General features: G+C 55.8%; 1 protein-coding gene across 2 annotated transcripts in view; it reads right to left on the reverse strand.

Moving 5' to 3' along the window:
* Nucleotides 1–2,373: 2,373 nt before the first annotated feature.
* Nucleotides 2,374–26,222, reverse strand: part of CACNA1B (calcium voltage-gated channel subunit alpha1 B) — a 209,995-nt gene continuing 186,146 nt past the window's right edge. Inside the window, exons 37-47 of one of the 2 annotated variants that reach the window (XM_070380086.1) lie at nucleotides 24,709–24,836; nucleotides 19,232–19,328; nucleotides 16,349–16,457; nucleotides 11,905–12,012; nucleotides 11,348–11,460; nucleotides 10,375–10,502; nucleotides 7,558–7,690; nucleotides 7,297–7,413; nucleotides 5,952–6,159; nucleotides 5,469–5,719; nucleotides 2,374–5,122 (exon numbers count right to left, since the gene is read on the reverse strand). In XM_070380086.1, coding sequence (XP_070236187.1) covers nucleotides 4,586–5,122; nucleotides 5,469–5,719; nucleotides 5,952–6,159; nucleotides 7,297–7,413; nucleotides 7,558–7,690; nucleotides 10,375–10,502; nucleotides 11,348–11,460; nucleotides 11,905–12,012; nucleotides 16,349–16,457; nucleotides 19,232–19,328; nucleotides 24,709–24,836 — 1,929 coding nt within the window. In that variant the 3' untranslated portion in view covers nucleotides 2,374–4,585. The remainder of the gene's footprint in view (nucleotides 5,123–5,468; nucleotides 5,720–5,951; nucleotides 6,160–7,296; nucleotides 7,414–7,557; nucleotides 7,691–10,374; nucleotides 10,503–11,347; nucleotides 11,461–11,904; nucleotides 12,013–16,348; nucleotides 16,458–19,231; nucleotides 19,329–24,708; nucleotides 24,837–26,222) is intronic. The other variant, XM_070380087.1, reaches the window with a different exon arrangement.

The raw sequence follows: 26,222 nt of genomic DNA on the forward strand, positions 1-26,222 counted from the left end.
CCCCCGCAAGCAATACTGCTCATTTATCCAGTCTCCTCCCTCTCTTAAAAAGAGCAGAGACTACTTGCTCAGTGAAGCAGTCGGAGGCTCAAGGGTTGCTCCATATCACGGAATCCAGGACTGGCAGCTCTCAGAGCCCACATGGGTGCAGGTGGTTCCCCAAGACCAGGCAGCCTCAGCGAGAACCTCCCCTGAGGAGGTACAGCTGCCCCCGTACCTTTGAGTCATGATGAGTATGAGTATCAAAATCTGTGACACCTGGCAGGCCAAAGGACTGCAGGGCCATGGTCTGCCGGACGGTTGTTGTGAACAAGGACACACAAATGTTTAGAGTGCTACTGCCTCTCTTGGCAGGCTACAAGGCTGTGAGAGGGAGACCCTTTTCTCAGCCACATGGATGTTGCTAACTGAAACATCCCAAGGGGCTGTCCACACCGCCCAGGTAGCTGCTCAATGGCCCAGAAGCACGGTCAGCTCGGTAACTGGCTACAGGGGCTTGACAGGGACCAGGATCACCTGAGCTGGTGGCCCACAGATGACTGCCTGAACGGTCAGAGGTCAAGGGCTATCCTGAGACTTGATGTCTATTGATGCCCACTCTAATGGGACAGGGGATGCCTGTGGTCCCAGAAGGCCCCCACAAGCACTCAGGAGGCAGCACCTGAGGGTTGGTCAGTCACTGCACCACGTTCTGTATAAATTCACACATGACCATTGAGTGCCCTCAGTCAGGCCTGTGCTGGGCCGGGTCCTGTCCAGCCAGAGTGGGGCAGGCACTGCCCTCCCCAGGTCACATGGCGGGAGGAAACCCTGTGGACAGTAACCACCTGCTGAGGCCCTAACAACCACTGACCGAGGCTGAGTTGCATTTGACACTGTCGGTGACCAGAACAGACATTTCATTCTTCTGCACCAGACTTCAGGACTCAGAAGTAGACGATCAGCGTTCCAGGTCAACTCCACGTCCGCAAGCAACCCAGGGAAAGTCCTGTTCACCCCAGAGGCCTCAGAGTTATGGAGGAGAGGGAAAGCGGGCATGGACCAGTTATGCTTAACCCCAACATTATTACACTAACTCAAACACCCAAATCCCTACCATTAACTCTAACCCTAACCCTCTAAACCTACCCTCCTACCTCTAAATCTAAACCCTAATACTCCTTAATCCCTTACCGCTAGATACTGGACTTAACCCCTAAAATCCCAACCCTGACCCTGACTCAGACCATCTAACCTAACCCCTGACTCTCTAACATGCATCCTTCCACTCTGGTTCCTCAAAACCTCATCCTCTTACTGTTCCCTCTAATTCTGTCCCTGACCTTCAAATCCTGACCCTGATCCTACCTTCTAACCTTGAGCACTGAGCCTGAATCTCTATACTTAACCCTGATCCTTTAACTCTGAACATTACACTATCCCTAACCCTAACCTCGGACCTGACCATTGTCCTACACCACCCTTGACTCTAAACACAGGCCCATGTCAGAACAGGCTAAAAATTTGAACCCTACTCCAATCCCTTTTCCCAGTATAATCAGAAACATAATGTTTAGTTTTCTGTGAACCTAACACTGCTCACGTATATCTTTTCTAAATGAACTCTAAACTGAACAAAATCTTAATTTTTACACCCACATAACCCTATATTGTTAGTGGTCATATGGACAAACCCTTTGCCTATACCTAATCCTAAACCCTAATTCTTAACCCTAACTTACACTGACCTCAACCCCAAACCTAACTCAAATCTAACACTGTCACTCTGACCTCTAACCACTAATGTAGCTAACAGTCACCCCAAACCTCAGCCAATGCCTGCTCATCCCCAACCCTAACTTACCCACCACTCTATCCCTAACCCTGAATGACAACCACATCCCCTCTGAGGCCTTACCCTGGCTCTTCCAGCCACCGGTCTACCTTGATCCTCACCCTGAAGCTGAGCTAACCCTTGCATCTCAACCAGGCCCAGAGCAAGTTGAAGAGGTTTTCAGCCTCTTCTGAGCTCTGCCCGCTGTGCACTCAGCCACGGGCCCACAGAGACAGCTCACACGTCTGCCTCCACAACCCCTGTATACAGCATCCAGCAGCATGGTGGGGTTTTGTTTTTGATTTTTTGCTAAGTTTTATTTTAATCCAAGGACTTTGCTTCATACAAAATGTCATTGTAGAAACAACAGCAGAATCCAAAGTGTGGCTGATAAATATTACTCAGGCAGCAAACTAGTCAATCACAGAATTTTTTTAAAAGTGAGTCCCAGTTGTGTTGCATGGTTGGGACGTCTCTTTTTTTTTTTTAACACTGTTCTTAAATATAAAGTTTTGCAACAAACCTTTGATTTATATCAAATATAATTAAAAATTAACAAATGAATACATTGTATCAAAAAGTACGAAGATATACATCTCATGCACATACTTGAATATATGTATATATGTATATATTTTACATGCTCACATGACTTGTTCAAACTACAGCCACTGCTTGACTGGTTCCAGATGCAGACAACTGGTTGATGCATTTCAAATTTGGCAACTCACTATGAGATTTTGAGGGAAATATGATAGTTGAGAAGAGACAGCACAGAAACAAAACACAGAGTTGGGAAAACAAGACACAGTCTCTCCCTCACTCTCTGTAATTTTTCACCAATTCCAGTGTCTGGAAGGATCCAGACAAACCAGCAAAGCTGTGTGGGTGTAGCAAAGTGGATTCTCTGCCCAATGTGGCCTGGGGAAGCAGCTATGGTTCAGCACAGAATGAATACATTCAAAATAATATGGGCTGGGGGACCAGAGACAAAACATCAGTACCAAGATACACATCCTTCTGCTTCGCAACCGGAGCCAGTGATCACATGCACAGAGATTCTGATTTTCGTCGTATTCTATTGGAGTAAAATACTCTGTTATCTTAAAGTTTCAGAGTGTTGTGCCTTCGAGTAAGGAAATTCTATAAAATGGTTTGGTCACAATCATGCTGAAACCCTAGAACAGGTGGCGGTCTTGTGTGTTTTATCTCTGTTAAACGTGTGTCTTTTGTTGCATAGCCCTATGGGTTAACGGCATCCACTCACTGGGACACACAGACGCGCACACACAAGACACCAAGTTTCTTCAGGAGAGTCACGGGCGAAAGCCGACGGGAACGCTCAAAGGATCCAGCAGAGGGATCGTCTCACACTTCACAATACGGAGCACACACCGGAATCGGCCCACCTAGACGCTCCCTCTGTTCACAAAACAAAGGGTCTCCCGGTGTTTTATGTGCCCCGTCCTCACTGTGGTCTTTCTGTTTTGAACGTGGCCCTGAAGCCGGACTTCCTTATGCTGCCTGCTTTCCCAGGTCTCATGCCAGAGCCAGGTGGGCTCCGACGCCCAGCACGGCAGCCACAGCAGAGCTGCTCCTGGGTCCAATTTCCAGCCATGGTTCAGTGTGGTTCCCAACCGCCCTCATCTGCTCAGACCCGGGCACTTCTGCCCCCACTGTGCCATCTCCCTCTTCGCACCAGCCTCTCCCCAGTAAGCCTTCTGTGGAAAGAAATTTGCACAACTACAGAGATTGCGCCCTGCATCCCTGAGAATCAAGTGGAGAACAGACTGATCGCGGACACGGGCCTCTCTCCACACGCCCTGCAGCCTCTCTACTGGTTTGAGGAAAAGGGGCAACAGCCACTTCATCCCAGCTACGACCAATCTACACGTCTTCTACATGTTCTCCAGCGTGTCCACCTTCTGCTCAGTTGCTGTTTGGAGTGGTCTCCACAAAGCCCGCTTGCGGTGATGGGCCCCTGGGAGCCTGCGTGACGGGCTCGGAGGTCAGGCACTTGGTCGAGAGCAGCGGGAGCTGGGTGGTCCTGTTGGCCGCTTGTACTGGACACAGAGCATCTCCCCGAGCAAGCCAGGAACACACGTCCTGCAAGGCTGAGATCCTCCTACAGGTTGGATGTTTTGCTGTTTCGTTACTGTTCCCTTCCCCATTATTCTGGGTGTTTCTTTTTTGACTGAGTACATAGAGTTGACAAAAGAGCAAAGGGTGTTGTGACTAAAAACCGAAACCAGGATCACGAATGTCGCCCAGGTTTGGTCCCTGTGAGGGCCGGCTGTCGGGAGAGGCCGTGTCTGCGTGTTTCTAGTGTTTTCTGCCATTTCAGGTACGAAGGGCGCCCGGACTGTGGGCATGAGGGTGCTGACGAGACCTGCTCCGTTTACCACTGACTCTGTCCTGAGGTCTCGCCTGCTCCTCTGCACCACACATTTGGATAAAAGATGATCCCTACGAGATTCAGACTTCCTACGGAACGTTCCCAGCACACACCCTGGATGCTGGGCTCTTCAGCGGGTCCCCCTCAGCACACACAACCGCGTCCTGTGCGGGGTCTGTGCCGAGACCCAGGGAGGCAGCGTGGGAGGGGTGGAGAGGGAGCAACCTCCCTCTACAAACCGCTCATCCCGCTGGAGGAGGAGACACAGGGCAGGCCCTCCTCCCAGGGCTGCTGCCCACCTCGGTGCCCCGAGCGCCCCCGGGACCCAGCGCGGATGATAAAACTCATCACCTGGACGCGCCCGCCGGGCGGTGCGGCTAGCACCAGTGGTCTTGGTCAGGGTGGTGGTAGCTGTGCCGCCCCCGGCCGCCCCCGCCCGAGCTGAGCCCCAGAGTGCAGTGGTAGCCGTTGGGCACCCGGCGGAGGGGGTGGGACTGCGAGGTCAGGGAGGACACGTAGGAAGTCCGGGAGGAGCGGCCCGAGTTGGTGGCCACGGCCTCCTCGAAGGTGAGCGTGTCCTCAAGCTGGGTGCGGGCCGCAGCCTCGCTGTCCAGACGCTGCCCCAGGTAAGGGTCGGAGCCAATCCGAGAGCTGGGGGCCAGCGGCTGGCTGAGGGGGTCTCTCTGGAGCAGGGCGTTGTGTTCCGAAAGGCCACGGCTAAGCCGGCCGGGGGAAAAGGCAGGGAGGCTGGTCTGAGCCCCGGCAAAGTGGACAGGTGAGGAGTTGGCCGTCTTATAGGTGATGCTGGGACGGGGGGTCAGCGGGGTCTGGGGGAGCTGCCTCCGCCCGCCACGGCCAGGGGTGCTAGCACCAGATGTCGACAGCAGGGGGCTCCCGTTCACGGAGCCGCTACCCTGCAAGAAAGCGGAACAGAGCAAACCCAAATCAAAGGGCAGGGAGGCAGGGAGCGCAGGTAGGTGAGATGGAGCTGGAGGCCCCAGGAGGGTGGGAGGGCAGTGCCAGAAGGGGCTGGGCACAGGGCCAGGGAAGAGGAGAGCACAGCCCAGCCCATCTCAGGCGGGGAGGAGAGAAAGAAGGAACTGGGGAGCAGGAAGGCCAAGGCCCCGCCAGGCAGGATGGACAGGCCAGGAAGCCAGGAGCAGGCTCTGGCCTGGGAACCAGGACAGGAGAGGGCTCCCTCCCAGGGCCCGAGGGAATGGGATGCGGGTGGGAGCATGGGGGGTCCCGGGGCCCATGTACCTGTCTCGGGGGTCCTGGCTCCTGCCCGGCCGTGGGCGACGTGGGATGGCTGCTGAGAGAGGGCTTGGGCTGCGGGGGCTCACGGCCCCCAAAGCGGTCACAGGAGTAGAAGCGCTGCTTCTCAGAGGAAGAGGAGGAGGGCTGCCTCCGCTCCTGGGACCGGCCCCGCTCCTGCCTGCGCTCCCGCCGGCAGCCTGCTGCCCCATCCCCTGGGGGCGGCGGGGGGCCCGGCCCCGCGGTGCTGTAGGGCGCTGGCCAGGGGAGAGTGGAAGTCAGCCGAGAGGCTGGGGTGGCGGGGACACAGACCTCACCCAGGCCCGGTTCCTCAGGGCCAGCAGGGTTCCCAGGGAAAGGTGGGAGGTGGTCGTGTCTCCACATTCAGGGTTGCCCGTGGGGTCATGAGTTACAGAAGGGAAGAAGTTCTCACAGGGATTCTTGGACCCCAACTGGAGCCACCACCCCCCGAGAGCCCCTCGCACGCACCGCCATCTGTGTCTGCAGACAGGCCGGGCCCCTTCTCCAGGGACTTCTGCTTCCGGTCCCTGCGGCGATGGCAGCGGTGGTGGTGGGGGGGGGCGGCCTGGCTGGCTGGAGCACGGTCCAGGGCCGCGGTGCACAGATGAGCCACGTGGGGCCTCTGGGGTGCCAGTGTGGAGATGGAGCGCTTCATGGGGCTGGCATCTGGGGGTGGCTGTGGGCAGGGACATGGGTGGGCTCACAGCCTGAGAGTGGGGTCCAGCCTCCAGGCAGCAGCCAGGCCATGGGGGCTGGCAGACCACAGGACACATCCCATTGGGAGGAATGGGCCTGGGGCTCCATCCCTGAAGCTGGGGTATCTCCCCAGACAGGGCAGGCTGAGCCCCCAGGAGGGTGGGGATGGGGGAAGGATGGTGCCTAGGAGGGCCTGGCCTGGGGAGGACCACTGGGGGTCTGGGGTTCAGGGACCGTGAGGCCTTTCCCTCTCCCTGGAATACTCTTCCCCACCTGAGATCCACCCTTTCTTCAAAAGCACCCTTTGCACAAGTTGCCATTTATGTGTCTGTCTCTCCCAAGCCAGGTGAGGCCCAGGTCCCTATAGGACAGGGAAGGTGCTGGGAAGAGGGGCTGCTGGCCTGGCTGGAAGGGTCCCAGATGGGACCCAGAGCTGCCTTGGCAGCCGTGGTCGACCACTCTGCCAGCCCTCTGTCCATCCAGGACTGTGAAGCTGCTCCTCCAGGGCTGAAATCAAGACTCGTGGAAACGCACGCACCCGCAGCCACCGTCAAGCTCAAGCAGCACGGAGGGAGAGGGGGCACCAACGTGGCACCGAGGGGAGGCGGCCAGGCCAGGAGGGCGCTGAGCAGCAGGCAGAGCCGGGCCGGGAGGGGCTGGAAGAGGCGTGCTCTGCCTAGGGACTCAGCCCACAGTGCACAGCCCCAACCCAGGGGCTTCCCTGCCAGGCTGTCCAGTGTCCCAGAGAAAGAACAGGGTCACCCCCTGAAAGGGACAGGGTGGCTGCAGGAGGCACTGATTTCTGGGGAGGGGCAGGGCTCGGGGTAGGGAGAGGCATGTCCCAGAGAGAGGGAAAGGCTAGGTCGGGGCCATGGGGCCACCTGTGGGCTGCAGGCCTCGGTGCCCAGACAGGCGCTGAGCACAGTGGGCAGTGAGGACTCTAGACGGCCTGACAACACCTCCAGAGGGTTTCCAGCGGGGCTGAGGGTGTCCTGGACACAGTGCATTTGGGAAGCTTCACCCCAGCAAAGCCCACCCGTGGGATGCAAGCTCCTCCATGCCAAGTCTTCTCAGCTCCAACCCCCTTCCACGACCCCAACCCTCCCAGACCACCCACCTGAGTCTCTGCTGCCAGGCGGGGCATGGAGGCTGCTCGGCCCTGGCTCTCCAGCCCAGGTTGGGGCTCCCCGTCAGGGCCTCTCAGGACCATGCTCTGCATCTGGACGTCCACAGCCTGGGAGTACAGCAGCCCCCCAGTCACACCCACCCCATCCCACTCTTTCCCCCACACCCCAGCCTCAGCCCGCCTGCTGCTCTCACCCTCCCCCACCCACTCTCACCCTCCCCCACCTCGGACCCCAGCCCCGGGAGCCCTCACCGGTTTTCCTGTCTGCACCGGGATCTCTGTGGAGTGGCCACGCTCCAGGGGTGTCCTCACCTCGCAGGGGACCTCCTGGGTCCTCTGAGTGCCCCAGGAGACAGACTCCTTGATGCCGCCCTCTTGGGTTTGTCTATGGAGGAAAGAGGATCATCCTGTTGGCCTGGAGGCCCACGGGCCATAGAACCTGGCTCCCACCCAGAACCAGGCTCCACCTGCCAGGAACCTCCACCTTGACCCTGTTCTGGGCTAGAAGGAGCCCAGAGGGATGAGACCCCTTGAGTGCGGCCACTCCCAAGTAGAGGCACAGCAATAGCCTCTCCAGGAGGTACAGGTACAGTGGACCGCCTGCCATGGCTCAGCGTGGACAGGCAGAGAGGAGACCCTGATGCGGGGGCAGCTGGCCTACACAGGGGCTCACCTGTGTGGTAGAAGCAGAGATCGTCCCCAACGAGGACAAGGCCACACGCACACACACAGAGGCACGCAGCCTGCGCTGCAGCTCATCAGCCCTGACAAGCAGGGCTCGTCCCTACTCCCCTGACCCGAGCCTTCTGCCCTGAGCCCCTCTGGCGAGGCCACTTTGAAGGCCCTCCCAGCACACGAGCCTGCCCGCCTGCCCTCGCCCTCTCAGGGTGTTTAGTGTGTCTCCCATGTAGCCCAGCACTGGCCTGGGTTTCTCTTGCTCTCACATGTAGTGAAGCATCACACACAGTCTCCGTCACCCAGGGTGAGTGGTAACAATCACACTCAGCTTGGAGGTGACGCCTCATGACCTCAGCTGGCCACACGAAGGACCTGACCCACCATCGCTGGGGTTTCTTAGAAGAACACCCTTCATCTCCCCAGGTTGCAAGCACCTCCCCTGTGCTGTGTGTCTGGGGCTGCTGCAGCCTCGGGAGAGGACAGACACTGGCCCCAAGGCCTGGTCACCCCTGAGGCCACACCATGCTGAGGCCAGGCAGGCACTGATACCACCCATCAGAGGGCTCAATAAATGCCCCCACTGCCTGGCCCCAGTGCAACAAAAAGTGGTATAACTGACTTGTGCAGACATTATAACCATGGGGAAAGTGACACTCATTCTCCTGAACCGAAAGCTCAGTTCAGATCAGTCCACAAAGACACTTCCCCACCCCACCCCCTCCGACACACACATGTACACTCAGGATCCACTGTTTAAGTGCGCAAACGGGATCTTAACCGACATGGAGAAAGGCCGCCGCCCCGGGGCCCACCGGCACTCTTCCGGAGCACGGTGTTCCTGCGGGAGTGCTCCCACTTGAGCTCAGGTTCTCCCGGTGTCCTGTGGCCTCTCGACCTCTGGACTTGGGCCTTGCAGTGCCACCGCCCGCCCCCATCCCCCCAGCTTGGGCCTGGGTTGTGACCTGTTTTGGCCAACAGGGCACAGGGAGAGGCCTGAACGCCCGCAGCCTGCACTTCCCCTCAGGTTGCTCTCTGGCCTCACAGTACAGATGCACCCAGGACCCAAGCCATCCTGACCCAGGACCAGGTCTGGAGCACTGCCAGGTGGGCTCCCTCAATACGGCAGTTTGTTGCACAGCAAAAGCTACATGGCCAGCAGCCCATGAACCCAAACTTGGCTTGCAAACAAGTGTCCTAAACACACACAGGAGAGGAAGAAACCGGGAGCCTAGCCATGCTTGCTGCTGAATGTTGCTCTCCAGGACAGCAGAAGGGTGTGAGGCCCACCCTCGGCCCCTGCCAGTGAGGCAGAGCACACGTTGTTTTGGCCAATGGGATATTAGCAGATGTAGGAGCCCTGGCCTGGAGGGCGGCTGAGAGAGCCCTGCCCTCTAGTGCAGTTCAGCCTGGCACCACCTTCTGTGCCTCGGCCAGAGTCCCATGGTGCCTGCTATTCCATAGCACTTGGTTTTGGGGTCATTACCAAGAATTGCTGAGGGTCAGTACCAAGAGTTACATGATACGGCAGGATCTTACCAATTTGGCTACAAAATGCAGACATAAATGGAGGGACTCCCCTGGTGGTCAAGTGGCTAAGACTCTGAGGCCCCAGTGCAGAGGGCCTAAGCTCAACCCCTGGCTGGGGAGCTAGACCCCGCATGGCGCAATAAAGAGCCTGTATGCTGCAACCAAGGCCCAGCGCGAGCGCGTGCTCTGCTGCTCAGCTGTGTCTGACTCTCTGTAACCCTATGGACTGGGGGATCTTCCCAGCCCAGGGACGGAACCCACGTCTCCTGCATCGGCAGGACTCTTCACCACAACTCAACATGGGACACCCACGACCTCGCACAGCCAAAGATTTATATACACATATATATAACCAAAATGGAGATCTGAGGGGGAAAGTCTCTTAAAGAAAGATGAAAACACTAAATGGCCATTACCAAAAAGTGGTGAGAAGCTGGAGTGGAAACAGAAGCTTCTTAATGGTCTGCAGGCCACCAAGGCCAGTGAGGAAGCATGGGGAGCCTTCACCCGACAGAGAGGCAGGAGCACACAGTGGGGGGCCCAGGCTGCAGTGACAGGCTGTCCAGCACAGGTGCCCCCAGTGCTATAAGAGCTCCTGTCTATCGTTACAGCAGCAAGCTTCAGATCACCCACAGAACCAGCTCTGGCGGCCGCCTCGACCAGCTGGACCCACAGTAAAGCCTTCTGGCGGCACTGGGTGCAGGTGGGTGGCGATAAGACCCGAGGGCTCCCCGTCCTGGAGCGTTGCTAGAAGGAGCCCCGGGCACCCCGGATGGACACCGGAGCAGCAGGGATGAGAGCAGGTGGAGCCCGGGAGCCCTGCCCTCCTCCCGTCCCCGCCCCGCGCCTGCTGGTGGCACTCACACTGCCCCACCGTTGCTGAGGGAGGCCGAGCTCTTCTGCCGAAGGAAAACGCGGGCTCCTCGGAGCACAGCCGGCTGAGTCTGCTCCAGCGTGGCCTTCAGGGGGTGGAACAGGGACACGGGGCCCATCTGCAGAAGGACGTGGGGAGGGGTCTCTGAGGCCTGGGAGGCACAGTGGACAAGGGCACCGCCATGTTTGGCCACCTGCCCGGACCCCCCAGCACGGGAAGAGGATCCCTGGGCCTGCCCTGTGCCCATCAGGAGCCCTTTCCCAACTGGGCCTGTAAGTGACTTCAGGAGAGTCCTTTCATTCCTTGGAGCCTCAGCTTCCCTTCCTACACAATTCGGGGACAGGACATCATCATCAACTTGGACTGCCTGGCAGAGACCACTAGACTTGAAGGTTGAGAAGAATTTGGAGATTTCGGGGCTGGGGTGTGGGCACCAGACACTTCACATGCCAGGGATGAATGTCCTGTAAGCTCTGGACACCGCACAACTTTAGAGATGAGAGTCTACACACTCTCGCTCAAGGTCTGGGCTGTGATGAAGTCGTCATCTTTGGAGGATGACCTCTGGAAGACAGGCCCCAAACCACCCCACTCTGAGGTGAGTGGGACCCTCATGACACCGGGCTGTCGGGGGCCCTGCCTGTGTGCCCCTCCCAGATGACCTCAAGTACTCTTCAAAGAAGCAGCACTGCCTGCAGCCTCCGTTTTCAGCCCACATCTCTGCCCTGGACATGACTAGCTCTCCACACGAGGGACTCCCTAACAGCAACAGGCAACTAGTCAACAGGAGCACAGACTGGGTGGGGTTTCTGACTTTGGGGGCTGGCGAGGCAGCCACAAGAACCTCTCATCTTCCTTTTCCCGCAGCACTTTCTCCAAGAAGGGGCTGGGTCCCCTCTGCTGCCACACAGCAGAAGGTGCCAGAGTCTCAGGGTTACTTTTGGGAGTCCTGGAAACTAGTACCTGGGCCAGGCCTCCAGGAGCTTGGTGAATCTGGTCTCTGGTGGTTTTGTTCTGTTTGTAGAAGTCGAATATCATCAGAGCTGCGTACACCTTCCCCACCGTCATCTCGTCGGCTGGAGAGCACGACAGGCAAGGGAGGGAATACAGAGAAAGGGGACACGCGGGGAGGCTGGGTAAAGACTCCTGGACCCGAGGACGGGAGCTGCACTGACCTTCCCCAGGCCCTGCCGTGCTCCACCCAGCAAAGCGCAGCTCAGTTTAACCCCAGATGTCGTCCTGGCCGCTCCAACTGTAGGGGTCTCCTATTTCCCTGGATTTTCTGCAGGGAAGTCCCCACATGAAGAGTGTGGGTGACTCTACTCAATGGAATATGGCCTCGGTATCTCCTCCCATAACCCCTGTGCCCCCACCGTGGAGACCAGAGTTTTGGGCTATCAAGGAGGTTGAGCCTTCCTCTCCAAGGTGACGCAACAGCTGCCCTCACCTAGGACTCTCGGCTCTGCCTCTGAGTGGGGCATCAAAGGGGGCAGACAGGGTGAGTCTCTCACCCTACTTACGTTTATGGGGTGGCACCAGTAAGTCCAGGGTCTTCTGGGGCAGATTGGCCCACACGGAGGAGATCTCCTTCCTCAGCTCTGCGTCACACTGATGCTGCTTCGTGCCAGCTGGGGCAGGACAAGGGTGGGCAGAGGGAGGGCTGTGAGGAGCCATCCCTTAGCCCCGCAGGGGAACAGGCAGAGGTGGGTGGGGAGAGACCTGATCCTGGGGGAAAGTTTCTGAGTAAGAAGCACTGCCGTGAGGGCTGGTCAGAGAGCTCCCAGCCAAAATGTGTCTAACGAGGTTGAGCGAGGGTGCGTGGGCAAGCAGGAGTGATGGGCAGGAGTGGGGAGGGGAAGGCACGCCTCAGTGTTCCAGCCATCTATTCATCATTCCATTAAATCTACTGAGCACCTACCAAATGACAGGTGCTGTTCTAGGTGAAGGAACAAAATCAAAAGAAATTGCCCTGAGGAATCGCATGATTTTAATCTACAATACAGTAGCAATAAGTTAAAAATGAAGTAAGTTGCATACAGGAGAAACCAGGAGGGAGGGATGGGAATCATCAGGAGGGCTGCAGTGTGGGCAGTCAGGAACGTGTTCACAGGACCCTGGAGACAGAGGCGGCCAGGGGGTCAGCAGGGCAAGGCCGTGGCAGCAGGAGCAGACGTGTCGGGGGGGGGGTGCTGCTGAGAGAGGAAGCCGCAGAGGGATGCTGTGCTCTGATCTAACTTTCTTCAGGCACCACGGTTATTAAGATATGGTTATCTACAAGAACACTCTCCTTGTTAGTTCCTCCACTCTGTGAAGTGCACCCAGCTGGGGACTCAGCACGATCCAGGCAGGAGCATAGCACTCCTGCCCAACTCCCTCTGGAAGTGCACCCAGCTGGGGACTCAGCACAATCCAGGCAGGAGCATGGCACTCCTGCCCAACTCCCTCTGCGCCCTTTGTGCTCCACCCCTTCAACCCCTTCCAGGGCCCTGGCATCACCAATGTGTTTTCTGTCTCTACTATTTCAACTTCTCAGAACGTCATACAGATGGCATCACACAATATGCTGGCTGTCGAATCTGACCTTCCACCCAGCATGATGTGTCTGAGACCCACCCATGCCAACACATCAATGACCTCTCTCTCAGTTGCTGAGTGAGAACTGTCTCATCACAAAAAAACACCAGTTTGCTTATCTGTGACCACCTGGTTGACACCTGAGTTGTTTATAGTTTGGGTGATTATGAATAAAGCTGCAAACATCAGCGTAGAGGTTTGCATGTTTGTGTTTTCACGTCATCCCCCTTAGGCGTGGGATGGCTGGGCCCCACGATAAAGACCTGCGGAACTTTCCCAAAGCGGCCACACCACTGCGTCCGCACTAGGACACAAGAACCCACGTCTTCTGCATTCTCCTCAGTGCTTAATGTTGTCGTTTCTTTCCAAATTGTTTTTGTCATTCAAGTTTGTTTGCTTTCTATGTATATTTTAGGGTCAGTTTATAAATCTCATCTCAAGAAGCCTGCTGGGATTTTGACTGGGATGACGTTGACTCTGCGTTGTCACCGGGATGACTGATCAACAGGAGAACTGACAATACTGAGTCTGCCAAGGCATGAACATGGCTTATTTATTAAAGAAGATTCTTTTGGTCAATATTCTGAAATGTGCAGCATACACGCTAGCATATGTATTTTTAGAGTTAGCCAGCAATATAGAAATATTCGATGATTTTGGTGGAACATTTTTCAATTTCAATAGCTAATCCATAGAAATATACTTGTTTTTTATATATTGACCTTGCTATACTCATGTTTCAGTTTTAGTAATTTCCGTTTACAGCTTTAAACAACAGGAATATACCGTCTCAGTTCTGGAGGCCAGAGAAACAAGGCGTTAGCGAGGCTGTGGTCACCCCCAAAGGCTCTAATGAAGTGCCTTCTTGCCTCTTTCTAGGTTTCAGTGGCTCCAGCAATGCTTCATGTGCCTAGGCATGTAGATGCTTCAGTTTTGTTAACTTTTTATTCTATTCTTTGAGATTTTCTACATAGATAATCATGTCAATCATGAACACAGGCAATTTTCTGTCATCCTTTCCAATTGGTACACCTCTTGTCTTTTCTCGACTTGTCACAACGGCTAGAACCTCAAGTATGATATTTGACAGAAATGGTGACAGCAGACACCCTTGCCTTGTTACTCATCTTAGGGGGAAAGGAGTCAGGCTTCTTTGTTAAGCATGTCATTAGCTGTAGGCTTGTCATAGATACCCTTGATCAGACTGTAGAAGTTTGCTTTAATTTCTAGTTTACAGTAGAATTTGTGTATCATAAGTGGACCCTGAGTTTTGTCAAAGCTTTTTCTGCATCTACTGAGATAATCATCTAGTTTTTCTTCTTTGATATATTAAGTTGTATTAATTGAGCTCAAATTTGCATTTTTCATTCCTGGGATAAATCCTAGTCATCATATTCAGGTTGCTAACAGTCACTGAAAACCTTGTTGTCTTCATGAGGAATGTCGATCATTTTTGCTTGTAATGTCTTTGTCTAGTTTTGGTATCAGAGTCATGCTGGCCTCATAAAATAGATTGGAAACTATCTTCTCTTTTTCTGTTGTCTAGAGGAGTTTGTATAGAATTATTTCCTCCTTAAATGTTTGGTTGACTTCATCAATGGAGCCAACTGGACCCATGATTTTCTTTCTTAGAAGATCTTTAACTATGAATTTAACTTATTTAATATATACAGTATTACTCAGATTATCTATTTTCTTTTTTCAGGTTATCTATTTTTGAAAGAGCCTCATAGTTTGTGTCAAGGAATTTTTCCATTTAAGTTACTGAAGTTATCCATATAGGGTTGTTCATAAAATTTCCTTGTTATCCATTTAATGTTAGGAGGATATATAGCAATGCTCCCTGTTTCGTTCCTTATATTTGTTATTTTTATCTTCTACTTTTTGTGATCAGGCTAGCTAGAAGTGTGTTAATGTTACTGGTTTGATTGTCAGCATGACCATCCTGGGTGCTGTGTTGAAGGGAGACTGAAGGAGGCAAGGGCAGGAGCAGACCAGTGAGAAGGCTACTGCAACAGTCCCAGCCAAGACCTGACAGGCAGCGATGCGGACCAAGAGGGGGCAGGACGAGAGAGCAGACACTGATCGTATTCTGGGTGTATTTTGAAGGTGGAGTCAGAAGATGTTGCAAGGGTTCAGAAATATGGATCAGAAATAGGATAAGAAAAAAGTAGGAGATAAAAATGATGCCCAAAGTGTTGGCCTGAGTAACTCTAAGAGTGTTTCCACTGATGGAGACAGGGAGGAATCTGGGGAGTATCTATGCTTATTGGGCCTCCGAGCAGAGTTGGCGAATAACATGTGGGCTGTATAAGCCTGGGGTTTAGCAGCAGGCCTGGACTGAAAATCCAGAACTGGGATTCACAGCAGTAAAGCCATGGGGAAAGGAGAGACTGCGTGTCTGAAGCACTCAGTGACCTTCAGAGATTGGGGAAAAACAGGGAAAAAAGGCACAAGGGGTTTACACAAAAGGGAGGGACTACTACAGACAGGCTGTGGACAGGCCACGAAGCAGGGGGGTCCCTGCAGAACTTGACAGGAGCAGTGCCAGAGAAGCTGTGTGTTGTGAAAGCTGGACTGCAGACTAGGAAAGGAGAAACCAGAGACAATGCAGACCCATTTGTCCTGTTGTTAGGAAGGAAAGAAGAAAAACAGAGAAGTTGATGGGGTTAGGGGAAGAGGAGAACTTTTTAAAAACAGGAAAAATAACAGCACATTTATACACGGATAGAAATAACCCAGAAGAGAAAGCTGATAGGACAAGAAACAGAATACAGAATTAGGGGCATGACGTCCTAGGGTAGATGATGAAAGTAGTACAGAAGTGCAAAGAGGGGGACTGGCCTCAGCTCACCCATTTACACCAGAGAGGGCCAAGCTCAAGGGCACGGATGCAGGAGGAAGCGACATAGGGGGAGGGCCCTCCATTTTCTCTGCGAAGGGGAAGCAGTCAGCACGTGAGCGGGCAGGAGAGGAGGACAAGCGGGAGGTCCGTTTCCTCCCTGATCTGGTGGGGGCTTCGCGGTCCTGTCGGGGACCCAGGAGAGGCCCTGAGGTGGGGACTAGGCTCACGATGGGGGAGGGGTGCTCTTCACCTGTGAGGGGCGCTGGCTCATGTGACGCAGATTCCAGCTGCATGACTATGGGTAACCCGGGGTCTTTCAATTTCACTCCCCCTCAGCGTCCTTACACGAAAATGGGGTCACTGCAGCGCTAACGTGTAGGATGGTGTCAGGAGACAAGCTCAGTGTCTGACAAGGAGCCATCCGGACAGGCCCCTTTCCCCGCCCTGCACAGCTGCCTGGGGTGCTCTTGGTGGGGGCGGGGCGGGGCGGGGGCGCAGTCACCTGGCCCTGCCTTGGGCCCTCCCCTCCAGGCTGCCTCTCTCACCTGGAGCCAGCTTGATCTCCAATGCAGTCCGGATGAGGGCCATCAGCGTGGATGTGAAGTGGACGGTCATGTCGTCATTGGAGATGGGCATGTTCATACGAACCAGGCGCTGGGGATAAGGGGGCAAATCAGGCCGGGCCTCCCAGGGCTCCCAGGACCAGGAGACGCTGGGTGGACGGGAGTTTTGCCAGCATTCACACTATCCCTGGCCCCTACCCTCTTCTGAGCTGAGGATTCCCTCGGCTACAGAAAGACAGCAGTCCAGGTAAATGCTGTCCAATGGAGCCAGGCCAGAAGCCTGGATTCCTCTGAAAGAACAGGCATGTCTCAGCCAGAGGGACGCCACCCACTGCCCATGATAGAACGAGCGTGTGGCCCAGGCTGCAGGGGCCTGGGCGGCAGGACCCCTGGGACAGCCCACAGACAGGAGCATCAGGCACGCGGTGGGGCAGCCAGGACCGCAGGCTCGGAGGCCAGTTCCCAGTGAGGAGACACGAGCCCCAGGATGGCCTCTGTGCCTCACCACCTAGCCAGGGGCTAGGGAAGGATGCTCAATGGCACCAGCCCAAGGCAACAAGGAAAGTCTTAGAGACCAGCTCCTTACGGGGGAAGGACCCGACAGATGTGACCGCAAGGGACTCGGGCTCGGCCAGCTGCACAGGGGCCCAGGGCCATCCCACAGGGACACAAGCGCTCAACCAGACTGGGCCTGTGCAAGCTTTCTCCTTGTTTCACCATTAGGTGAACAGCCCCCTTCCCTCTCTTCCATTTTCTAGGACAGAACAGCTGGAAATAGGAGTGTGTCTGTACCAAAATCCTCTGGTAATAACCAGCAGCTGTCCAGAGCCTGAGGCTTTAAGAACTTAGGTGATCTCCAGGAGGAAAATGGTCTCAGATGTGTCTGGAATGTCCTGATCATGGGGTGGCCACCTTGCTGGCCAAGTGGAGCCCTTGGGGGCACTGCGGCCTCCTGTCCTCTCCCAGCAGCCTCTTTATTCCTTACCAGCATGGGAGCTAGAGGTGGGGGTACAGGGCCACCCCATGGGGTATGCTGTCCTCTGCCAAGCCTAAACCACGTGGTAGGGCAGCCTCTCTGTCCCTTCTCTGGGTAGGGCCACTCTAGCCCCAGCATTCTGGAACCAATCCGGTCTGCAGCCTGATGGAGGGCAGGTGGCTGGAGACAAGACCCATACTCTGTCCCCTAATGCTGGCAAAGCCCCACTTGGCACCTCCAGTCATGGTCCTGGGGCCTCCCTCATCACCTGTGTGGCACACACGGCTCCCGGAGCACAGTGCTCCCGCAGGCCAGCACCGACGGCAGTGGGAGCAGCAGAGGGACCCCTCTCGAGGGCAGTCAGGGAGTCAGGGGTAGCATGAAGGAGGAACAAGCAGGTGTTTCCCCAGAGAGGAGAGCTCCGTCCAGGGCACCTCTCCCAGAGCCCCCATCTGCTGCCCAGGCCTCAAAGGGCCAGGCGTTTGGGAGCAGCAGAGGGGCGAGACCAGGGCAAACACACAGGCATCTCTGCCTGGGCCCAGACCCTCTGGCCATGGCAGTCTGTTCATCTCCTGGGCCCTCCCCAACTCACCAAGACCATCTACTCTCACTAAACTCGAGTTCTTCCCTGGTCTCTTCACGCCCAGAACCTTGGAGTTGGCCAGCACACCTAGGAAGGAACTCCAAAGGCTATCCCACCACGGCCTTCCCTGCCTAGCCTGGCCCAGTTGTCGGTGTGGACAGAGCTCTCCTTGAGGGCAGTGTTTTACAGCCTTGCATGCAGGGCCTCCAGGCAGACTCGACACGCATGCCAGGCAGGGGAGGACCAAGGAGGGCACCAGAGGCATCACGTATGGCCCGGAGGAGCCGCTTAGCTCCCAGAGGCTGTGCTGAGCCAGGGGATAGATGCAAGCCCGGAATCAGAGCACAGAAACAGACAATGTGGACAGAACCAGAGAGACGAAAGCTCTATGGGAAGCCTGCTCAGAGACAAGGAGATGGCAGCTAGGCTCCAGATCGGTGCTGGCTGAGTCATGTAACCACTGGGGCTGCTGGAGGGCTCTCAGGCGGGGAGTGCTAGGGGGACAGAAAGTGCTTACTCACCACGGAGGGGGACTGGGGATGCAGGGACAGGCAGGAGCAGACTTGGGAATGGGCCACGTGGCCTGCTCATGCTCCCAGGGGGAGGCCTGGTAGTGTCCTCAGTGTACCCCCTCTTTGCAGCTCAGCCCACTGGGTCTCAGCAACAGAGGGGGAGGGACATGAGACCAGCCAGGCCCCAGAGTTTGTTTTCACCCCACAGGACCCTCTGGAGGTCCAGGAACGAGGGCAGGATGCCTCTCTCCAGCACCCTTCCTTCTTAAGGCCCCAGGGACTCATGAAGCTCTAGGCAATACTCCCTCCACAGCCCGCCAAGTTCAGTGCATGCAGAACTGGGCGCGGGTTCCACAGGTGCACCCTGCAGAGGCCTTGCAGGGCCAGACACTGAGGGCTGGACAACTTTGCCCACATCAGAGGCTTGGGGGACAGAGGGGCCGAGTGTGGTCCTGGGCTCAGAACAAAAACAGCCTCTGTCTAAAAGCTAGTCCGTCCCCTCCTTTCTGAGGAAGAGAAGGGAATGAGAAAAGGCAGATGCTGGGCTCTGGCTCCGTCTTCCTGAGCCTCTTGGGGAGCTCTCGGAGGGGCAGCCCTATGGGACAAGCAGCCAGTGTAGAGACACTTCACATGCCTGTTTCCCTCTGTTTGGGAAGGAAGCGGAGAAGGCTGGGACAGAGAAAAGAAAGAAACAGAGAGATGGTAGAGCAGCAGACAGACAGACAGACAGACAAGCCCCGGAAGAGATGGGAGCCCAGCACAGACAGCCTGTGGGGTGCAGGGGTGGGGTCTACCTTGTACGCAACACGAGCAGGGCATTTCTTCCCCAGCCCCAGGGGCGGGGACATGTGTTTCAGCATCTCAAACATGTCATTGTAACTGATGCGCCCACTGGAGACCCGGCCCATAGGACAGAGGCAGAGTGGGGTCCACAGGAGGGGTCCACGGGAGGGGGACGGCAGGAGGGCGGGGGAGGAAGCAGACAAGAAAACAGAGCCAGTTAACCAGTGTCGGATTAAATGCCAGAAGTCAAAACAAGCAAAATGAGGGCTTTCTGTCAGGGGGCTCAACCCCCTCCTAGCCCCCCAGCCTCACCTCCACACTCTGGGCCCACGCAGGGAGTGAGCAGGGGGCATCTGAGCTAGTGAACATGGAGAGATGAAAGAGGCCGCATCATGGAGGCTTTGGGTTGTCAACTCTGATTTTATACTTTCAGAAGCCATGGATAAAGCCAAATTGGAAAAGAGCTGTTTCACCATGCCAGCTGGAAGACAGCTGTCCGGTGACCAAAGAAGCTGGCTGGAGAACCACGGCAGAAACACTAGCTTTCCTTCATGCCTAATTTGCTTCCAAGTGAGCAAAGAGGCTGAAAAATTGGAGAAAAGCCTAAAAGCAGGCCAGAAAACTAGTGTGGGAGCCACACTGTTCTGCAGGGGGCCCCGAGGCTCTACAGACAAAGTCCGTGGGGGCAAGCCCTGCTACAAGCCCAGAGATACCCAAGCCCTGTCCGGATCAGGGCTGCTGCTGGATCAGAGCTGGGCAGGAAACTGCGGAGCTGGGGTCGCTGGGGTGGGATGTGGCTTGGGGCCACTCTCGCAGCCTCCTGACAGCACACCAGGAAGGGCTGGGACCAACATATGGAACGAGGCTCTAGACCAAGGTAGGTGTTTAGGGTTGATGACTGTGACCTCCTCAGGCAGACTGGCCACCAGGCTGGAAGCCCCACCTCCACCCCTGGGACAGCTGCTTATGGGACCTGCTTGGGTTCCCAGAGATATGGTCAGGTTCAGGCCACCCAAGAGAGAGGAGCAACAGCCTTCTCCAGGCCGGTGGATCCACCCCAGATGGTCCTGGGTCTGGTCCTCCTCCCAAGACTCCGGGGCTCAGCCGAGCGTATCAGTCCAGAGGTGACGCAGGAGGGCCTGTCTTTGGGTCCCCACCGCCTCTCCTCTCCTCTGCGGGAATCTGAAACCCTGGCTGCTGGGGCCACTGTTCCTGGTCTCCTTGTGCCCGTACCCCCATCTCTGGGGCCCTTGGCCTCTGGCCTGTGTGACCACAGTCCACCCTCAAGAGTGCAGAGGCAAATCTGGGTGAGATGGCCACTTCCTCGGCACGGGTGGGACCTGGCCCCCTCCTCCCACCAGCGGCTGGTCCTCGTCCTCAGGGCCCAGCAGAAAGCTCTGTGGGCAGTTTCACGGAGCTGCCTGCCCCCAGCCAGCTGGAGGGGTCAGGGAAACCAAACCGTCCAGGGGCCTGGAGTGTGGGCAGGACAGGGCAGGAGGAGCAAGAGGGGTCGTCACTTCTGCAACAGACAGGGAGTGTGTGCTGTGTCTGCACTGTGGGCAGGGAAGAGTATGCAGGATGGAGGCTCTGAAGCAGCAGACCTTGTAGGCCAATGTACGAGGGCAGTTCTTCCCTAAGCCAACGGGTGGCGCAACAAACTGCACGTACCCTCATAATGAATCTGGCAACGGGAAAGGAAATGTCACAGGTTATGGCAACGGAGGCATGAGGAGCCCATCCCACCCGCCCAGCCTTGCGCTGCCTGGAGGTGGAGTCGGGGGAGGCTGGACAGGCAGCGCCCAGCTGGGGGCCCAGGGGTGGACAGACGGAGTACCCAGGAGACACGGCAACCCGACAATCTCCAGAGCCCCCAGCAGGCAGGAGACACTCCATGCAGACAGTGTCGGGCCAGAACGTCCACTTCACTCAGCACGCTGTTGGTTTGTCTACACCTGGGTCTCCTTCATCGGCCCTCTGACAGCCTCTTCCCTCACGCCCTCGGTGCCTGAGACCCCAGGGCCTCCTGGGTGAAGCCTCTCTCCACACCTGACTCTCCTGACTATCCCCACCTCCCTGAACTCACCATGTCCTCCCCTGGAAACTGCAGGTCCAGCTAAGGACCCCCTTGTCCCAGGGTGGGCACCCCGGCCAATGCCGTTGCTTCCCTTTCCTGCACCATGGCCCCATCAAACTAGCTCCAAATTGTGTTGCATGTACTTCTGGAAAAGAGGGAATAAAGGGGAAGCCCCACTCTGGCCTCAGCCAAGTGCCTGCTAACCTCATGGACCCAAAGGATTCCCACAAAGAAGCTGGAAGCCTGGCAAAGCCCTAGTTCCTCCCAAGACCCCATTCCTCTCCTCTCTTCTGCTGTCAAACCCCTCAGATGCCACAAGAGGAAAAGTGCAGGCCCGATACTGTCACTCTGATTCAAAACTGTTCCTGCTGTCCACGAAACAAAGCCAAAGGCAGCTGTTTGACCCCAATGTCACAGCCTTTCTCAGCCCCTCGCAGCCATCCTCCTGGCACCTTTACAGCGGGTCCTCCCCTCCAGCCAGGCACTCCGCTCCCCTTCCCTCTGCCCCCACCCCTCCTCCACAGTCCATCCATCCTGCCCCTTCAGTTCAGCTCAGCTGCCACCTCCTCTGACTCACCAGCCTCTCCCGGCTCAGGGCCCTGGCCTCACACTGCAGCGCCTCCGCCCACGGCCGGCTGGGCTGAGCAGAGCTGAGGGTGCAGGCCCCAGCGCATGGCCCAGGCTCAGGCTGCTTACTGGACAGATGGATGAGTGTGGGGATGAGCAGACTCATCACTCAGGGGCTGGTCCTGAGTCTCCATCAGTCTCCGCACTTCACCGTGAAGTGTGGAGGCAACAACACAAGGGAAGGTGGGGGAGGCGGCACCAGAAGGCAATAACTCCATGTTCTCCTCTCCTTCCCACAGCACGCGTGTGCACACATGCACACACGTACATGCCCACGCACACATTATGGAAGAGTATGGAACATGGGCGTGACATGCCCATGCCCCGCATTCACACACACATGTGCACACACGCGCACGAAGACGCGCTGCCCTCACATGCATGCAAGAACACGTACACACAGGTATGTGCCTGCCCGCACATGAACACGCTCACACACACTCTGTGTACACAGATCTGTGCACAGAGAACACGCATGCACATGCTTGTGCACACACACAGTGTACACACAAAACACAAAAGCTGAGAAAGTTTCATAAAGTTCGCTTTTGCTTCAGGCTCCCCAAGAATAAGGAGACAGCGGATGGTCCCTGGGAAATAAAGATGGTCAGGGCCCTGCATCGGTCACAGAGGCTAATGGCAGCCTCAAAGCATGCCCAGATGAGGGGTCCACGCCTGGTCTGCTTAGCTGTCTCCACCCAGCCTTCTGCCGCCCGAGCCGCTCACCAGCGCAGCAGGTCTGAGATTCAGCTGCAGGCCAGGCCCGTGCGTCTTCCGGACCACAGATCACGTGTTATCTCGCGCGGCACTGTACTCTGCGGTGAGACTCCCACGCTGTTCCCTACTCTTTCACAAGCTCTTCACCACATTCCCGAGTGCCCGTGTCTTCCCGAGGCCCCAGGTCTAGCACTCTGGATTTGGGGAACAGTCAGCATCTCTGTGCACAGTCACAAAGCTGCAGCCTGGCCCAGGTCCACTTCTTGTGTGTCTTGGATCAGTTTTGGGCTGTTGGGGAGGTACTGGGTCTACAGTCCACAAAGATCTGGGGGACGTCACTCCCCTCTGGCAGACCTGCACTGACCTCCCTTTGCCTGTTGGTCCAAGTCACATTCTACACAACCTCTCTGCTTTCTACAACACAAATCTCCTCTGGGAAAAAATATGCCCAGAGACAGCAGCATCTCTTTTGACCACAGTCAGGAGGATCCTCCTGGAATGAGTCTCAGTCCTGCCTCAGCAGGACCCTCTCCTGCCCTTTGCCTGACAAGGACCAGGTCTCAGGTGTGATCAGTCTCCCCTTCAGTCTGACTGGGCCTTCCTGACCACACAGCCCAGGGATACGCCTGAGCCTGTGAACTCCAGCACGTGCTGTGGGCAAATGTGCTAAAAACGACAGGACTCTCGGAGACCATGAAAAGCCACATACAGCACGAGACACAAACACCAGGCAGGTCTGCTCTGCGCTGTGTGAAAACTGTAAATTCTCCACTGCAGCGAAAAACACTCAGAGATGCTCTAGGCCCAGAAGAGCCCCAGGGCCCTGGTGCTGCCCAGGTTAGGAAGGGCCTCACACAGCACCTTCTGTGTCCTCACTGTGATGGGGTGGGAAGTCTGAGAAGACTGGATCAGAAGCAGGTACAGGAGCCCAGCCAAGCTCCCAGCCCTTTGGGGGTCTGGGGGATCAGAAAGCTCCTTAGTGTTCCCCTTGTTGAGCTTGGATTCAGAGTCCCGGGGTCCTCTCATGGGGACCCTGACCATCTCTTCTAGGCGTCTACCACACAAGGGGTAACCGAACACAGAGTCGTGCAACAGGGACGCAGGCAGACCGGGGCGCCTGCAAGAAAGAAGGGGAAGCACATCCCATGTTTTGCTGCAGAGGGCATGTCCTCAGTGACTCTTCACATCACGGCTCTGGAGGGTGCCTGAATGAATGAGCAAGGGAACGAGTACTCAACTAAGGACAGACAAATGGGCAAGGGGATGAACTCAACAAAGGGACAGACAAATGGGCAGATGGAGGACCCGCGCTGCTGTGCTGGGCCCGAGGACAAAACATCACAGGTGTGCAGGACTCCCTCAAGAAACACACAGTCTTCACTGTCTTCTGACCCAATCACTCGCTTCAGGAGACCCTTGCTTTGTCTGGAAGCATTTGGCCCTCACTTATGAAACAGCAACCCATTAACAGCTTTGCATCATGACCAAAGAGCCTCAGACACACTAGACCTTTTCTGGCAGTTCATCTGATTTCAATAAAAGTTTACCGAAAACCCTCTATTCACAGCCTGGGCTGGTGACAGAGAGGCGCACGGACTCTTGTCCCCCGGGAGGTAGCAGGCAGACGGGCCCTGAGCCCATGGAGGGAAAGAACTAAGGCCTCATGTTGTTTCTGGCCACAGAGGCCTCAGAGCTATGAGAGGGTGATGCCCTGTGACCTCTCACAACCCAGATGTGACATGCCTTGTGAGAAGACAGTAAGCTCCTGCCCAATAGGAACCTGAGTGTCACGACCCCCTGAAGACCTTCGATGACCCCCAGGCAACCTCCTAAGGGCTGGACTGCAGGCCTGAGAAGAGGATTTCTCAGCCCAGGGAGCTGTACACAAGGGCACAGGGAGCTAGCATGAGTGTACCTCCCAGGAGGAAGCTGGATGGAATCCCGACCCCCAGCCAAAACCCAAAGGGGGTCGCTCACTTGAAACACGCCTGTAGCCGCCCGGCCCTGTGCTGAGGCCTGAGGGTGGTGCGTACCAACCCTGAGGGCTGCGCAGCACAGGGGCTCACTCACCACGCAGCCGGGTCGTACTCGGCCCAGACGCGGGTGAACTCGTCCAGGTGGTGGGGCCCTAGGATGGAAGAGTCCCGCGTGAGGTACTCAAAATTGTCCATGATCACAGCCACAAAGAGGTTCAGCATCTGCAGGACAGGAAGGAGAAGGGTGATGTCCGGAAAGCTCGGCCTGCCCCTGCCCCCGCCCCTGCAGCACAAGTCTCCGTGTTGTCCGGAAAGCTCGGCCTGCCCCTGCCCCCCCGTCCCCTGCAGCAGAAGTCTCCGTGTGAGGCAGTTAGGGCAGCAGAGGTCACTGACTCAGGCAGAGCCTGCCCCACCTGCTCCGCCCATGGCCTCTCAGAGGGCTTCCCAGGCCCCCTGCACGTCGCCACCACCAAGAGCAGCATCCTGCCCTGGCTCCAGGTCCCACAGGCCAACCCTAGCCCAGGATCTGGTCCTCTGAAGGCTGCAGTCTCTACGTCTGCACCATCCTCACTCAGGCCCATCAACTCCTGCCCACCATCTGTCCTGCCGTCTGGGTTAATCTTCCCCATCGTGAGGCCCCCAGCTTTCCCCTTCTCACCTAAGCCTTCAAGGAAAGTGGCGACTTTGGACTTAATAACTTGAGCTCTAGAGACCTAAAACTCAGGCATTTTGTTTTGTTCTTTTAAACTGAGTTGAAATTCACTTAACATACAAGTAATTCTATAATTCAGTGGCATCTAGCGTATGCACAACTGTGAACCACCACTTCCCTAGTGTCAAATTTTTCTCATACTCCTGAAGAATACATGATACTAAGTACTCATTCCTTATACCTCTGTCCTCCCATTCCCTGGAAACCACCAATTTCCTTTCTGTACCTAGAAAGGTATCTATTTGGGGTATTTCAAACAAAAGGGTCCATACAACGTATGACCTTTGTGTCAGGCTTCTTGCACTTAGTGTCATGTTTCCAAAGTGCATCCTTATTGCAGCATTTGTCAGAACTGCATTCTTGTTTATGGCTGAGTAACACTCCTTTGCAGGGCTGTACCACAACTTGTTTACGACAAATGTGGTAGATGACACCACTCTCATGGCAGAAAGTGAAGAAGAACTAAACAGCCTCTTGATGAAAGTGAAAGAGGAGACTGAAAAAGCTGGCTTAAAACTCAGCATTCACAAAATGAAGATCACGGCATCTGGTCCCATCACTTCATGGCAAATAGATGGGGAAACAATGGAAACAGTGACAGACTTTATTTTGGGGGGCTCCAAAATCACTGCAGATGGTGACTGCAGCCATGAAATTAAAAGACACTTGTTCCTTAGAAGAAAAGCTATGACCAGCCTAGACAGCATATTAAAAAGCAGAGACATTACTTTGCCAACAAAGGTCCATCTAGTCAAAGCTATGGTTTTTCCAGTAGTCACGCCTTGATGTGAGAGTTGGACCATAAAGAAAGCTGAGCATTGAAGAACTGATGCTTTTGAACTGTGGTGTCGGAGAAGACTCTTGAGAGTCCCTTGGACAGCAAGGAAATCAAACCA

Source organism: Bos mutus, chromosome 11 (assembly GCF_027580195.1).
Source record: "Bos mutus isolate GX-2022 chromosome 11, NWIPB_WYAK_1.1, whole genome shotgun sequence".
Taxonomy (NCBI): Eukaryota; Metazoa; Chordata; class Mammalia; order Artiodactyla; family Bovidae; genus Bos; species Bos mutus.